The sequence below is a fragment of the Macaca thibetana genome, chromosome 6 (assembly GCF_024542745.1).
Source record: "Macaca thibetana thibetana isolate TM-01 chromosome 6, ASM2454274v1, whole genome shotgun sequence".
Lineage (NCBI taxonomy): Eukaryota > Metazoa > Chordata > Mammalia > Primates > Cercopithecidae > Macaca > Macaca thibetana.
The window spans coordinates 170,180,362-170,196,226 of record NC_065583.1 but is presented as its reverse complement, the minus strand read 5'-3'; the positions used below and the strand labels follow the sequence as shown (position 1 = coordinate 170,196,226).

At 47.7% G+C, this 15,865-nt stretch overlaps 1 protein-coding gene across 1 annotated transcript in view; it reads right to left on the bottom strand.

Annotated features, from left to right (window-relative positions):
- Positions 1–8,387: 8,387 nt before the first annotated feature.
- The window catches only part of NSUN2 (NOP2/Sun RNA methyltransferase 2), a 34,640-nt gene continuing 27,162 nt past the window's right edge, over positions 8,388–15,865 (bottom strand). The window contains exons 15-19 of the mRNA XM_050792934.1: positions 14,822–14,957; positions 14,143–14,223; positions 13,700–13,838; positions 12,033–12,072; positions 8,388–9,384 (exon numbers count right to left, since the gene is read on the bottom strand). Coding sequence (XP_050648891.1) covers positions 9,078–9,384; positions 12,033–12,072; positions 13,700–13,838; positions 14,143–14,223; positions 14,822–14,957 — 703 coding nt within the window. The 3' untranslated portion in view covers positions 8,388–9,077. The remainder of the gene's footprint in view (positions 9,385–12,032; positions 12,073–13,699; positions 13,839–14,142; positions 14,224–14,821; positions 14,958–15,865) is intronic.

Below are 15,865 nucleotides of genomic sequence, written 5' to 3'. Positions count from 1 at the left end.
AACCCACGTCTATGAAAAATACAAAAATAGCTGGGTGTGGAGGTGCATGCCTGTAATCCCAGTTACTGGGGAGGCTGAGGCAGGATAATCACTTGAACTTGGGAGGCGGAGGTTGCAGTGAGCCAAGATCATGCCACTGCACTCCAGCCTGGGCAACAGAGTGACAACCTTTCTCAAAAAAAAAAAAAAAAGTTTTAACAGGAGAAAATCATATCTACCTATCTGCACAGAATATCTCGAAGGATGGACGGGACAGTTACTGTTGGCTGCTCACAGAGGATGCGGCTGAGGAAGGGGGTAGGAGGGAGCATTTCACAGAGCTGAATCTCTCAAATATTGAACTCCGTGTTTAACTATTCAAAACATAATTAAAATTAAGTGTCCACACCTGCATCTTGCATTAGTATTTGCCTATGTATGTCAGTTTCATTTCCATTTTGTGAGCTGTTTTGCATTTTCTGTTTAGTATGTATTCTCGCTATTTCTAACCTTCTAACCTTTTTTTTTTTTTTTTGTTTTTTTAGAAGGAGTCTCACTCTGTCACCCAGACTGGAGTAGTGCAGTGGTGAGATCTCAGCTCACTGCAAGCTCTGCCTCCTGCGTTCTTGCCCTCCTGCTTCAGCCTCCCAAGTAGCTGGGACTACAGGAGACCGCCACCACGCCTGGCTAATTTTTTTTGTATTTTTAGTAGAGACAGGGTTTCACTGTGTTAGCCGGGATGGTCTCGTCTCGATCTCTTGACCTCATGATCTGTCCGCCTTAGCCTCCCAAAGTGCTGGGATTACAGGCGTGAGCCACCGCCCACCCACTGCCTTCGATCCTTTTTTCTCCCTTTCTTCTCTTTCCCTAGACTGATGCAATTTTGTGACTTTTCTTTTCTAGTGATTTGGAGGTTATACTTCCTGTTTCTGTCTTTCTCCTCATTACTCAACCATGTGAACAGATGTATTGAAGTGGTGCAGCAGATAAGGAGGTATTCAGGGCTGGAGCTGTCTGGGAGCTGAGACAGTGTCAGCTGGGAGCTGAGACACTCAGAGAGTTCCCCCAGCTGAAGAAAGTCTCCCTGCCTAAGGTCGTGATCTTTCCCAGGGCAGCCCACACCCCACATCTAATGACTGGTTGATATTAGAAGTGCGGTGTCAACTCTCACCCCAACTCTGCCAAGTCATGCAGCTCCAGAGCACCCCATGGGACACGCTGGGGCCTGTCGTGCATGCAGCATAGCCCCGTGTCTCCTTGAGCCCTATCCACCCAACCCTGCTTCTTTCACTCGGCTGCCGGGAATGATCCAAACTTCCTGCACGCACATCTCTAGCAGGAACGTTTCCCAGGGAACCTGGCTTCCAAACACTGATTTCTCCGACAAGTTCTAACACACACCGTTACAGACAAATGGGCAGTGCCGCTCGTGAAAGGCGATACAAAGAGGCTTATCTGTATATTGGTTCTGGTAATATCCCATTAGTACATTCTCTGGACCCTTTATATAGTAGTAGTTGTTTAAAATGGGTTGAAATTTTAGAGATCTTGATACTGGAAAATGTCATTTGTTGTAACCAAAATCCACCTGGAAAAGCATACCACAGATATTTCCATTTTAATTGTAAAAAGGGAAGTCGTTCTCTTGATACCAACAGTGATCTTATAAATAACCTAATTACCTAATTAGAACACAAATTTGCATCAATTGCCAGGTGCCTGGATACTTGGAGCACAGGGCCAATGTTTTCTAGTTTTTATTAGTTTTTCATAAGGTACTTTAACATAATCTTTGATGTTGAAGCTTGGCATTGAGGAAGTGAGAGGTAGGTAGTAGAAATTCGTGTTTGACATTAAAAAGCAGTAATGCAATTCTGTTTCCTGCTGCAACCAGCTCCGGGGTGCCCTGCCACTAACAGCTCAACAGAAGGGCATGAGGCACCTCTTCCCAGACTGACACAAGGAAATTAGAACAAGAATATATGAACTATGTGATGCTCCTTGGTTCTCAGGGCTGTGATTCAATGACTATGTTAGTTTCTGCTAGTACTGAAGATTTTGCAGCAGCCGAATATGTGAGCAAAGACGACATTTACGTTCTATATGCTTCACCCACCTCATCTTTGGATCCCCCAATCAAAAAGTTTTATTTGCTAGCAAATAGATAAATAAATGATTATCAGTAAATGTGCAGTCTTAGCACCTCGCACCCCAACCAGCCCCCACCTTGAAACACTAGCTGTCGGGTGCCATTCTCAGTGCACTGCACATTTGTTGGGGTGATCAGATCCAACACCAGGTCGTGGGGGCGACGAAGTCTGGCAGAGTCAAAGGATTGAGAAAAAGTTTGAGACGTAAATTGGGACCAGGAGGGCATCGCGATTGTGGAGGCTGCGAAGGCCCCGAGCTCTGGGAGCCCACGCTGTTTATTGGTAATCCAACAGAGAAACAGGCAGCGAGAACGTGGGGGTCAAAGGGCGCGTTGCATAAAGCACATGATTTACAGGTGCGGATGGTTTAGCATTTGCTCTGCTACTTGAGATAATGGAGAGCAGGTTCTTTTAACTCAACAATCAATCCATCCTGAGAGAGCAAGGAGCAAGGAGCCAGCAAGTCTAGACACATTCCAGAGCCATGAGCCCTGGATTCTATCCAAGCCACCAGGGATTTTATGCCCTGGGCTTAGATTACGGTTCGTCAGGGTAGCCTTCTACCCTTTAGCACAGAGCTTGGTGTTCCAAAGGCCAAAAGGGGTTTTAGACCCTGGACCCCAGACATGTTCCAAGACTCATTTACATTATGTCGGACATGCAAGTCCTGCCTCAGCTTCTTCCAACATTCAGCTTTTTCCCAACACACGTATTCACTAACTCAGGCCTCAGCACACCTTTTCGGGTAGGTGCTACCATCTGCCCATTTTATAATGAGGTAATAAAGGCCCAGAGATGTTAAGAAACTTGCCCAGGGCCATACAGTCAAGAAGAAAGGGACTGTATCAGTCATCTATGGCTCTGTAACAAATTACCCCAGGATGTAGTGGCTTGAAACAATACTTAATATCTCACAACTTCTGCAGTCAGGAATGCTGGCTTAACTAGGTCTTCTGCTTCAAAGTCTCTGTAAACTAAACTTCTAAGCCCCCTGCTGACTGAATGGACTCCTTGTGGTCAAGAGGACCCCAGAAAAACCTTAAAACTCAGCTCCCAGCCATAATGAGATGTGAGGTCAGACACACCTCATTCTACCCCTTCCCTTTTGTGGTTTAGACACAACTGACCGACATTAATGTTAAAATAGAGAACGTAAGACTGGCCAATGGACTCTGTGGCAGTAAGAGACCAGATTGTAAACAGGACCCAAAGCCATGCCAGGCAAGGGTTAAGTCACACATCCCTACCCGTTCTTCTAACCACCATGGCTTTTTCTTTTTCTCTAGCAACTAAACAAGCACTGGCCTTGAGATACATTAAACAATTCCAGCTCATCCGGCTCGGAGACATTGACTAACTGACCCCGTTCCACCGGCCATAACTGCAGCTTTGACTTGAACTTACTGAAATCTCTTTGTAGTACTTCAAAGAGCCTGTAGTACAAAGAGATTGATTTCAGTAACTTTCTCCTGACCATGAACTGGTCCTGGCTGGCTGCACACTTGGACGCCTTCATGTCCTGAAAAGACCTTTTGACATATAGGGTCTAACTGTAGTACATTTAAATGTTAAGTCTCCATCCCAAAGTGAACATGGGTGGTATGTTACACGCATGTTTGTCCCGTACACATGTGCCAGGACCATCACGAATATTCATAGCTCCTCCTGTCACCTGTTCAATATGCATGTTTAGCCAACCAGTTCAACCTTAAAGCTCCTGTCCCAGCTTCCCTTCCTCCAACGTGTTTCTCTCCGGTCTTGGCTGGAGGCTGTGCTTCCCAGGCTGCAGGATGGCCACCTTGCAGGCTGAAACCTTTGCAAGAAATAAAGTCTCCTCTGTTTTCTAAATGTATTCGTTGTGGTTGATATGGTTTGGCTGTGTCTCCACCCATATCTGATCTTGAATTGTAGCTCCCATCATTCCCATGTGTTGTGGGCGGGGCTTGGTGGGAGGTAATTGAATCATGAGGGCGGTGATTTCTCACACTGGTCTCATAGTGGTGAATAAGTCTCACAAGGTCTGATGGTTTTATAAATGGGAGTTCCCCTGAAAAAGCTCTCTTGCCTGCCACCATGTAAGACGTGATTTTCCTCCTCATTCACCTTCTGCCATGATTGTGAGGCCTCTCCAGTCATGTGGAACCATGGGTCAATTAAATTTCTTTCCTTTATAAATTACTAGTCTCGGGTATGTCTTTATTAGCAGCATGAGAACAGGCTAATACAGTGGTTTTGTATTTTTAAAGTTAACATCTCTCAAGAAGTGGGTCAACTCAAGCCTCAACTAGGGCAGGATCTGTTTCCAAGCTCACGTAAGGGGTTGTTGGCTGGATTAGGGTCCAAGGCAGTTGCTGAACTAAGGGCCCCAGTTCCTTGCTTTTCCAATGCCACACCTTACTTCATCGCAGTAAGGCAGGTGTGAGGACTTTTCCCAGCAGGCCCAAGGCCACGCTCCCTAAAAAGGCCTGAATGCAAGACTGGACCTTAGTTGGCCTCTGGGAACTTGGATTTTGGGAGTGTTCCCACCATCCCAACTGGTAAGTGGTTCACTGTACCTAAACTGTTTATGCAAACAATACGCTGAGTGCCTGCTTTCCCTGCCAGGGTCTGGAATGTTGGAGGTGCGAGACAGAAGGTGCCCACATGACCCCTGTAAGCTCCCTGAGCACTGAGTCTCTAATGAGCTTCCCTAAAAGACAACACTTTTCATGTGTAATCACAACTCACTGGGGGAATCAAGTGTGTCCTGTTTGATTCCTCTGGGAGAGGACTCTCGGAAGCCTGCACCTGTTTTTTTCTAGATGTTACCCCATGTGCCTTTCCCTTTGCTGCATTCATTCACAAGCCTTTTGTGTAATAAATCATAGCAGAGTAGGACTATGTGCTGAGTCCTGGGAGTCCTCACCAAACCCAGGGGTGGGTCTTGGGGACCCCAACACAGCACAAGAGTATCACCACCAAGACAGAAGTCGTAGTCTTCTATATAATCTCATTGGAAGTGACACCCCATCGTCATTCTATGAATTAGAAGCAAGTCATAAGGTGCAGCCCACACACATAGGAGAATGCACCAGGACATGAACCCCGGAGGCGCTGGTCAAAGGGGCTGTTGTGGAGGCCCGCAGGCCACCGCGGCAGAGCCAGCAGTCAAGCCCCTCACCCTCCACCCCAGGCTGCTCAGCATCTGCCAAAGTGAGCAAGAACAGAGACGTCCCAAACCCACTTCCTGAGAAGTGCTAGAGAATGGAGTGCCATTTGCTAGGGTGAAGCGTGTATATATACAATCCCAGACTTGTGGATGCCCAGTAAGAATTTTGTCCTCTGGGCTCACAGAGACACAGATATCTCTTTTGCAGCACTTACTCACTTCCTAACTGAAGAGATCTAAGATTACCACGTTTTAATAGAGAGGGCCCCTGCCTTACAATTCAACTCATGACCTTTTGGCTTTATGGTGGTAGGAAAGCAACACATATTCATTGGAAACTGTACTTTGGATTTTGATCTCTACCTGGGCTGGTGATCTGGAGTCGATATCCTTGTGACGTTGGGCCGTGGTCCTGAGTTGCTCCATCAGCCACGTGATCACAAGGGTCAACAACCAACCCTCTGCAGGGGACTGTGTTACCAGATGATTTTCCCAACTGTGGCATGAACTGTTCTGAGCATGCTGAAGGTAGTCTAGGTGTACTTAATGCACTTTGATGTAGGACATTTTCAACTTATGCTGGCCTTATCAAGACATAATCCCATTGTCAGTTGAAGAGCATCTGTATTTAAAATCTTGTTAACGTTGGCCCCAGTCCACATAGATCCCCTCCTCAGAGACAACCAATACCGTCAATTTCTTCTGTATCCTTCCAGTTACTTTATGCAAATTCAAAAGCACGTCTGTCTCTAAGCCTGCGTATTTCCCCCTTTACACAATGGCATCAGAATGCACATTCTTCTCTACACCTTGCTTTTTTTTCTTCGTGGTCACTGGACTCCAGGACACAGTGAGCTGCTTTAGCCCCTTTGCTGGCCAGTGTCCACTTGGGGGCTCTGCACCATTGTATCCCAGTGCCTCGTCGTGGATGCTGAGGGGCTTTTGGGTTTCTGCTATTATCAACAACATTGCATCAGATGACTCTGCAGATGCATTTGACTCATCTGCGGGCCTGTGAAGTGGACTTGCTGGCTCAAAGTTGTCCTTTTTTTTTTTTAGGAAATTTACTTTATTCATCTACTCTACAGGTATGTCAAAGTTCAAAGGAAACAAAGAGTTTTCCGTAAAAAGTTTTTCTCCCATTTAAACACCCCTACCAGAAGGCAACCGCGATTCCCAGCCCATGGGGCTGGCTACTTCAGAGAGGCCCTCATCACAGACAAGCCTGCCTGGGCGGAAGCGAAAAATCCTTCTTCAGCCAGTGTCTTTTCTTCTGCAGTGCACTCTTTGGGAATTGGAAGACCCTTATCAAAATGCTGATTAAAGTTAGAGAAAGAAAACCCTTCATGTTAGGAACAGTCTTCTCCTGAATGTTTCCTCAGGCTTATCCATGCACCGTAACTGTCCACCTTATTTTTCAAGTTTTAAGTTTTCTCCTCCCTGTGTGGTCTGTGCTTGCTAGCTGCTGCTCTGTTGTCTTTGACCTCTGTGTCCAATGCTGGAGGCTGCCCTCAGGTGCTCACAGGTCTGGTTGCCCTCAGGTCTGGTTACCCGGGGTTGTCTACTCTAACAAGGCAAGGTGCTCACAGGCAGTGCTGTGCGGAAGTGACTCCTTGCTTTGAGCGTAGCTACAGGGTGATAAGAGTGGGCCATTTCCCAGGAACCCTAAGGCCGCTGTCTTACGGCTTTTCTGGAGCTGGACAGTTTCCCCAGAGAAGTATCTTCCAACAATCTCCTTCAATAGACCAAGATCTCACTCCCCTAAACGTTCTGGGGGCTGAGGGAGGACAAGGATGCCAAGAGCACTAACCCCATCCCCACAACACCTGTGTGGCCCCCAGGTCCCCACCGTGCCCAGTATCCCCAGTCCAGGGCCTGGACCAGCAAGTATCCTTTATTGATAATGGGGCAGGTACAAGGACACTGAAACTGACTGGAAACACTTCCCACTGGCCAATTCCGGGACAACCCGAGAACCAAAATAAATGACAGTAAAAATAAACAAATGACGGAATAAAATGGAATCCTTGAATCCATACTGATAGAAATGAATAAAGAAGTAAAAGAGAGAGGTGTGCTTATTCTATGTAGAATGAAAACTAATGATGTAGAAGGGAGGAAAAACGGGGGAAAATCATTTGTAGCTATCGCAGTAAAAACTGGCCAAGGCGAATTATCAAGAAACACTAAAGCTGGCAGCTAAAAGTTTGATGAGAGAGAGGAAGAGAGTCTTGAAATGTCTCCTTGCAAAATACTTACAAATTTTTCAGTGGAGAAACTCAGCAGGCAGACACCATATTAATAAAACAAAAAACACCACAAAAACTTCACCAGCACCGTAAAGAGAAAAACCAACATCATCAGCCTCCTGACATGATGCAGCGAAAAGAACACAGCACCGCCTCTGTGGTATTCCTGTCAAAAATGCACTAATCACAGGGACACGTCAGACCAACCCAAACTGAAGCACATTCAGACTACCTGACCGGTATCCTGCAAAACTGTCTCAGTCATAAGAGACAGACTGGGAACTGTTTCAGACTGGACTGAACTCGAGACAAGACCGCCAAAGGCAACAGGTGTCACCCCAGACAAAAATTGGACATTGTGACTGCAAAAGACATTACCGGGCCGCCGGAGCGAGCTTGCTGGTTGACCTGCATCTGCACTTCTGACGCCTATGCTGCGAGCTGCAAAGAGGGCCTCTGTTTCCAGGAAATACCACAGGAGCAAGGGGGTAACGGAACACGTCTGCGACTGACAAAGGGTTCAGAAAAAATTGAGTGACACGCAGACACACCAGAAGATGCAAACGCAAATGCAGAGAAATGTTCAGTGGAGAATTTGGGCGAAAAAGAAACAGGAGCTCTTCACGACACAGAGCTTCAAAGTATTTCAGAGTGGAGACTCTAGAGACAAACCCACCAAAGGCAGTGTGTGGTCGGTGTTTGTACAGACCAACACACAAAATGAGGCAGACAGGGAGACGGCAGCCTTCACAGTAAAACTGCTTTCACTGGAGAAAACAAGGATGTATTCTAACACTGCCATTGGGCCACAGTCAGTTTGTTCTTTCTGCTTCCTAAGAGCGAAAACAAGAATCACACGTATATGTTTTATCATTAATGACTTTATTTAAATATTTCAAGGATCCCAACCCCATTTAAAAATAAAAATTGTAAAGCACTCCATTCAATAAAAGCACATAAGTCCCCCTCAATAATAAGTATGACAATTCACAATACAGCTCTTACTCTGGAGTTTATTTTACCCTTTATTCCAAAAGGCACAGTCATCTGAGGCCTCAGATATTAACCCCACCGCATGTTAATGTCACACTACTAATGTGTAACTCAATGTAATTATTAAAGCTTATAACACACTTCCCCAGGAATTTATAGATTCTTTCTATAAGTAATAATTAAAAAAATACTGGACCTTAAGACGAATACAGGCTCAACAAGAGACCTGAAATTTCCGCAAGGGGAGTTCTGTTTCTTGATAGAAGTACGACTTCTGAATGTCTATTCCCAGCAACAGAAAGACTAGACCCAGCTTGGCCAAAGAAACAAAGTAAAACGAGTGATTTCTAACACGCTAAAAGAATATGTTTTCATCCGCTCCACAAGAAAGCGGTCCTGGCCATTCAGAAGCCTCCTATCGTGCCACCAGTCTGCAGGCATTAGAAACAGACGCTTCACAGGCCACAGGCTTGTTCTGGATTCGGTTTCAGACACCAGTGACACGAAAAGGCCAGTTTTGTGTGTGAGGGATGTGGGCCCCCACTGCCTTGGGCCTGCTCACCGGGGTGGGGGGACGCCCGCAGGGTCACAGCCCGCTGTCACGTCCGGACTGTTGGCCTCTTCTGCATCGGGGCTGTTGGGTTCTCCTGCTCTCTGTTCCTCAGGCACCTCATTCTCTGGCTGTCCAGTGCTGGCTGCACTCTCATTGGTGAGGATAACCCCTTCCTTCTTCTTTTCTCCCAACACCTCCAGCCCCATCATCCTGAGATAATGAAGCCGCTCATTCTTGGGCACAAAAGTTCGAATGGAGGCCTTTCCCCGCCATCCACATAAGACGATGGGGCACTGCAGAGCGTCTGGATTCCTGCAAGTGAAAGTGGCTTCATGTAGAACATTAAACATTCCCATAACTAAATCGAACGAGATATAACATGCAACTGCTTAAAAAAGAAAACCACAGAAAACCCATACCCACAAAACTCCCAAAACTACTGGGAGGACATTTTCATCTGTGATCCAAGGGGCAGGTTTTCTCAAAGGGAGATTAGCTTCCTTCTTCATGTCCTGAATAAGATTCTCACCCTCACTTTCACCTTGCCTCTAAGTTCACAATGGAGTAGGCCCCAAATCTACAGATTTCACACACTTTCAGTGCTGGAATTTCTACATACCTCCTGCTCAAACTTAACTTACTGTCCCCCCGCCCTGTGTCACCTCACCCCACTAAATGAGAAGCGTTTCTCGACAGGCTCCTCGCAGCTCACCTCTAAGTTTCCTAAGTGAATTCAGGCTCCTGAGAGGCGGGGAGACTCGGCCCCTAGCAGGGCTGCCACAGCAGGACCCAGGACCACCCATCCTTTTGATGCTCAGCGTTTTGCGTGATTTGTTCTGTAGGGACCCCACATGGCAATCTGAGCCCTGCTGGGCACACAGTGCTCATTTCCGTTCCCAGCATGCAGTGTTACCCACAGTCAAAAACATCCCCGCCTCTCTGAACCTGCTCCGACCCTCCCTACCTTCCGGGCTCCACCTGTCCAGCCAGCTGGCATCAATGCCCCAACAGAGATGGAAGCCACTATTTCCAACCCTCTCAAGTTACCTAATTTCTTTCATACGGGACTCTGAGCTAGATTTTAGGTTCCTAACGGCCATGTTTAATCACCTTTCCATTTTTCCTAATGTAAAGCAGGGGCACTACGTTGGTTTCAAGAGGTGAGAGGAAAATATAAGAAATTCCCAACTCCCATCTTCTTTAAAAAAAAAAAAAAAATTCATTATTCCTGAAGTTGACTTTTCACCTGTGTATTTTACCAAGTAGAAAAGTTTGAATATGGAAAAGTGAATCCACACCTTAAAATATCCCAATGTTTTCTATGTGGGCCACATGGGACTGTTATTTTAAAAACCATTTATGTGTCTTTACTCAAATTCTTGTAAAAACACCCAGAAGCCATCAATCACTAGATGCTCCTGCCCCTTCACCATCCAGACAGCATCCGCCTCCAGCAGGTCCCCAGGGTGCCCATGCGCATGGCCTCGCTGACCTCCACAGCCCATCCATCCAGCAGGTCCCCAGGGTGCCCATGCGCATGGCCTCGCTGACCTCCACAGCCCATCCATCCAGCAGGTCCCCAGGGTGCCCATGCGCATGGCCTCGCTGACCTCCACAGCCCATCCATCCAGCAGGTCCCCAGGGTGCCCATGCGCATGGCCTCGCTGACCTCCACAGCCCATCCATCCAGCAGGTCCCCAGGGTGCCCATGCGCATGGCCTCGCTGACCTCCACAGCCCATCCATCCAGCAGGTCCCCAGGGTGCCCATGCGCATGGCCTCGCTGACCTCCACAGCCCATCATCCAGCAGGTCCCCAGGGTGCCCATGCGCATGGCCTCGCTGACCTCCACAGCCCATCCATCCAGCAGGTCCCCAGGGTGCCCATGCGCATGGCCTCGCTGACCTCCACAGCCCATCCATCCAGCAGGTCCCCAGGGTGCCCATGCGCATGGCCTCGCTGACCTCCACAGCCCATCCATCTGCTGTTCCCTCACCAAGTGCCTGCCCCTCCCACCTCAGCCCCTACCTGTCCTCTCTCCACATTGGCAGCCTGACAGCCTGAACCCTGAGGACATACGGCCCCTCGGCCTCCCTGCCAACCTCTTACCTGTCCCTCCTCCTTCCCTCCTTGGCTGGGCCCGCCCCGACCCCCAGCTTGCTCCTGCTCAGGATCTGCACTGTGGTGGTTCGTTCAAGCTAGCACTGGATCCCCGGTCCAACACTAACTTCCCGAAGAAATCTGCACAGTGGTTCTACCTATTCACTCCCAAATCCCAGTCAGCCCTGGACCCCATTTTATTGCCTCCTCTCAGAAATGGTGTTTCATGTCACCAAGAAGGAGCTGTTGCAGGTGAGATCCTAATTCTGCCATTCATGAGCTGAGAAGCTCTGGGCAAGCCACGTAACTTTCTGTCCCGGCTTCCTCCTCTGGCAAGTGCTGCCAAAACCAGCACCTGCTCCCCCAAGGCCCCCCATGAGGCTGCAGGGTGAATACATGCAAGCAGCATGGAGCAGTGGTCCCGTGGGGACCGTGAGCGCGAGCGTGAGCAAATCCCATGCTCCAGCCCTAGCACTCCTGATGCAATAACATGTCAGCAATACACACAGTTGAACCAGCCATGAGGATGAAAGAAGAGAACCTCACCCAACTGTCCAATCTTTACACTTACTCTGTACAAGACAGAAATTTTCACTGGTTTCTAATGCTTAAAAAATAAGTACTATGCATTTTATTCTCTATAAGTAAAACTTATTTAGCCCGAGCTGAGTGTTCTATGAAACAGTATCTTCATGATAGGAATATTTTGGTTCTGAAGTTTTCACAAGGCTACTTCTGAGGAACAATCATAAAAGGCCTGAAGAAGGTCCCCACCTTCCCAAGTCACTTTCCTCACCAATGGGAACACTGTAGCTAATGACAAGGCGTGTGCATCTAAGGACAGGGCTTGTACTGACTTACGCAGAATCTGGTTCATACTTCAGCACGACGCTTCCCTTTGCTGCAAGAGAAACAGACACACATTTGCCGAGTTTTCCAGGGACTGGATGTGTGCGCTGAGCACGTTTCTGCACCTAGTGATGTGTTAGGTATTCCGAAGAAAGAGAACAACAAATACTCTACATTCTTGGCCTCGAGGATCTAGATGGTGAAAAGAGGCCGTCTGAACACATGAACCAAGTCCAAATGACGCAGTAGGGACGATCTGGAAGAGGACCGAGGCAAAAGCCATTCAGGGCCTTCAAGGGATGTCACCTGACAAGCCACTCTGAGAAGCAAGGAGGCCGGGGATTAACTGCTGGTTCATTCTTCAAAATTCAAGATTAAATAAATGTAACACCAACTCCCAGAATGGCATGAAATACATAAAAACTGTCTAAAACAATACTGCAATCATCTAAGTGCAGGATTAAAACAAAACCAGTATAAACAGTTCCCTTATCCTTTACAAGAATCTCCACTTTAAATTGTGGTTCTTGCCTGGAGACAGCAGCGGGAGGCAGACTCCACAGAGCAAGTTTTATATCCCGAAGGAACGCAAAGTTTTAAATGCAAGTAAGAGACATAACTGCAAGAAGTGATTCATGTACTTTTGATCAAATTGACCCAAAAATACTAAACAGCAAGTTATTTAAAAAAATAAACAAGAATGAAGACAACAGAAAAACAAAATTAGAAGAGCCTGGAGAAGTGATTTTTATGCTTAGGGGAAAAGGTCACTGGAGTGATGTGAAGTGGAAGTTGATGACATATAAAAGCAGCAATATGACCAATAATCTACTCTGGCTGGCTAGCAGAAAAGTCAGAACCGCTGGCAAGACTCTGACTTTGCTCTAACACAGGCGATTAAAATCCGCATGTTAGCCAGTCTTGTGAGGCTGTGTACGTTAAAAAACAAATTTACCAGCCGGGCGCGGTGACTCACGCCTGTCATCCCAGCACTTTGGGAGGCCGAGGCGGGCGATCACTAGGTCAGGAGATCGAGACCATCCTGGCCAACATGGTGAAATCCCGTCTCTACTAAAAATACAAAAAATTAGCCGGGCATGGTGGCAGGCGCCTGTAGTCCCAGCTACTCGGGAGGCTGAGGCAGGAGAATGGCTGAACCCAGGAGGCGGAGCTTGCAGTGAGCCGAGATCGCACCACCGCACTCCAGCCTGGGCGACAGAGTGAGACTCCGTCTCCGGGAAAACAAAAACAAAAACAGATTTACCCAGGCACAGAGACCTACTTCTACCCACCCCCGACCTGCTGACAGGCAAGTGGGTCAAGAGCTCTGGCTGCGGGCCCGGCTAGGACTGCTCACAGGCCGACCCCTCCTCTCCCCGGAACTCTGGCCCAGCAAGGTGAGCGAAGGCCAGCCCTGCATGCCACACAGACACACCACAGGCTGCTGGGCAGCAGCGGGGCACCACCAGGGCCTGGGGAAGTACAGCAACCCCAAGATGGCTTTGACCCTTAGCATTCTGAATTGTCAATCAGGGATCTACAGAGCCCTCTGGAAACTGATGTAGCCATAAATAAATTGAAAAATATGACTAATATGCCCCAGAGTACACCACCTGTATTTCTGCCATCCTTTTAAAAGGGAATACAAGCTATATGTCTATGCATTTCAAACTACTCACCCAGGTCCTTCGCTTGACTGTACGTCTCACTGCTGAGTTTTCTAAAAAAGGGATTTTCCTGGGTCAATAGTATCTTAACATCTTCCATTGATACAGTAATAATTCTTGAATTAATAAATGGATACAATGTATATATTCCCTGTGTGAACAAAGAGAAGGGATACCATGAAGTCATTCACCAACAACAATAGCCTACTCTCCCGCTATGGTGGCCTGTCGAGCCCTCACTATGGCCCCTCCCCTTGGACAGGTGTGGAACCCGCCCCCTATGAGGGGAAACCAGCACCCTGCGTGAGCTCAATAACCTCTGAGGGTCAAGTGGCTGGTAGGTGCCAGCCAAGCCCTGAGCCACTCAGACCATCTGGCTGACCAGAAAGCCCATCTACTCCCAACTGCTTCAGTCATCTGTGGCTACTGCTGTTCAAATCCACTTCCAAAATTACCTCCTGTGCCAGCCGGAAAGCACAGTCAAACTCTTCACCACTGTTATTTCGACACCAGACTTTTATCCCTGTGTTAATAACCTTTAAGTAAAAAAAAGATGAGTAAATATAAGATGAAGCACACAGAGGTGAACACAGGACCATCTCCCGTAAGGACTCTGGGCCACATGGAGCAGCCGTCATGGAATGGGAGAGGAGAGGAGAAGCAGAAACCCACTGAGAAACCCCGGTAAGAACCACCTGATACTCGCAACTTGTGTTTACGTAGTTTAGAGGACAGTAAAGCAAACGAAAGAAGGGCCCCCAAATGGCCAAATTCTAAGGGAAGTGTCTCAAAGGACAAATCCCAAGGGTCGAGGCAGCAGTACTCGCAGCCTCTAGGCCCTCGGTACCTTCTCTGCCCAGGAGGGCAGCTGTGAGAACTACACCAAGGCTCACCCGGCTGTGGGAATGGGGCACAGAAAAGACACAGGCCACCAGATGCGGGACTCTGATAGGAACCACTCAGCCCTGCGCCAGTCAACAGCTCTGAAATCACAGGGCAGGCTCAGGGACCCAGAGCCGTCACTACAGGTGGGGAGGGCAGATGCCAGGGTCTGCTCCAAATGAAACCTAAGCGGCTGTGAGAAGCCACACGCATCCTGAATCACACAGCACTCGGCGTCTGCGCGGCAGGCACCTTCATCTTCTCACTGTTGTTCAGCAGCACGTTCCGCAGCTCCTTAGAAACCATGTAGAGCTGCCTCTTCTTCCCTTCTGTCGTCCGAGTCAGCAAATTCATCCTCGGGAATGAAGGCGCCAAAGCATAAAATTTCCTGCACACAGAAACGGTGTTGTTTACACACAAGGACTTCAACATCTGGTAGACCGTTCTAAACACCTTATTCTCCTCCTCTAGAACTCAATCCCTAAAACTGCAGTGTGGTTCCAGGGCACTGCGCTCTGTTCTGGACTCCAGCTTCTAAACTTCATCCACTTCTACCTGAAACCCCCACGCAACATTTGGGGCACGACTTGATCAGAAACCTAAATTAACAAGTGCAACTTCTCTCCCTCGGCCGCTACTCCAATAACAATGACCTGATAACACTACTTCCGAGACTTTTTTTTTTTGAGACGGAGTCTTGCTCTGTCGCCCAAACTGGAGTGCAGTGGCGTGTTCTCGGCTCACTGCAACCTCTGCCTCCCGGGTTGAAGTGGTTCTCCTGCCTCACCACCACACCTAATTTTTTTTTTTTGTATTTTTAGTAAAGACGGGTTGTATTTTTAGTAAAGATGGGTTGTATTTTTAGTAAAGACCACCAGGTTGGTCAGGCTGGTCTCGAACTCCTGACCTTGTGATCTGCCCGCCTCAGCCTCCCAAAGTGCTGGGATTATAGGCGTGAGCCACCGCGCCTGGCCGAGACTTACTTTTTAATAGACTTTTACAAATGGATGCAAAGCACCAGTTATGCAAAAGACAGTAAGTGACCGCCCTGGTAAATAGATTCTAAAATTCAATGAGTAAGAACAAAATGAATGTCAGACTTATCCTAAACCCTTTTCCTCTATGTTCTGTCTATGTCGTCCCTAATTAGCCCCCACACACGCAGCTCTTCATTTTTCTACAGAAACTGAACTAGACAGCCTTGGCCACTGGTCTATATAGTCAACTCAGCAATTTAGGTTCAGGATCACAACTAATTTAGATTCATAATCTAAATAATCAGTTTTTTTAATCTAT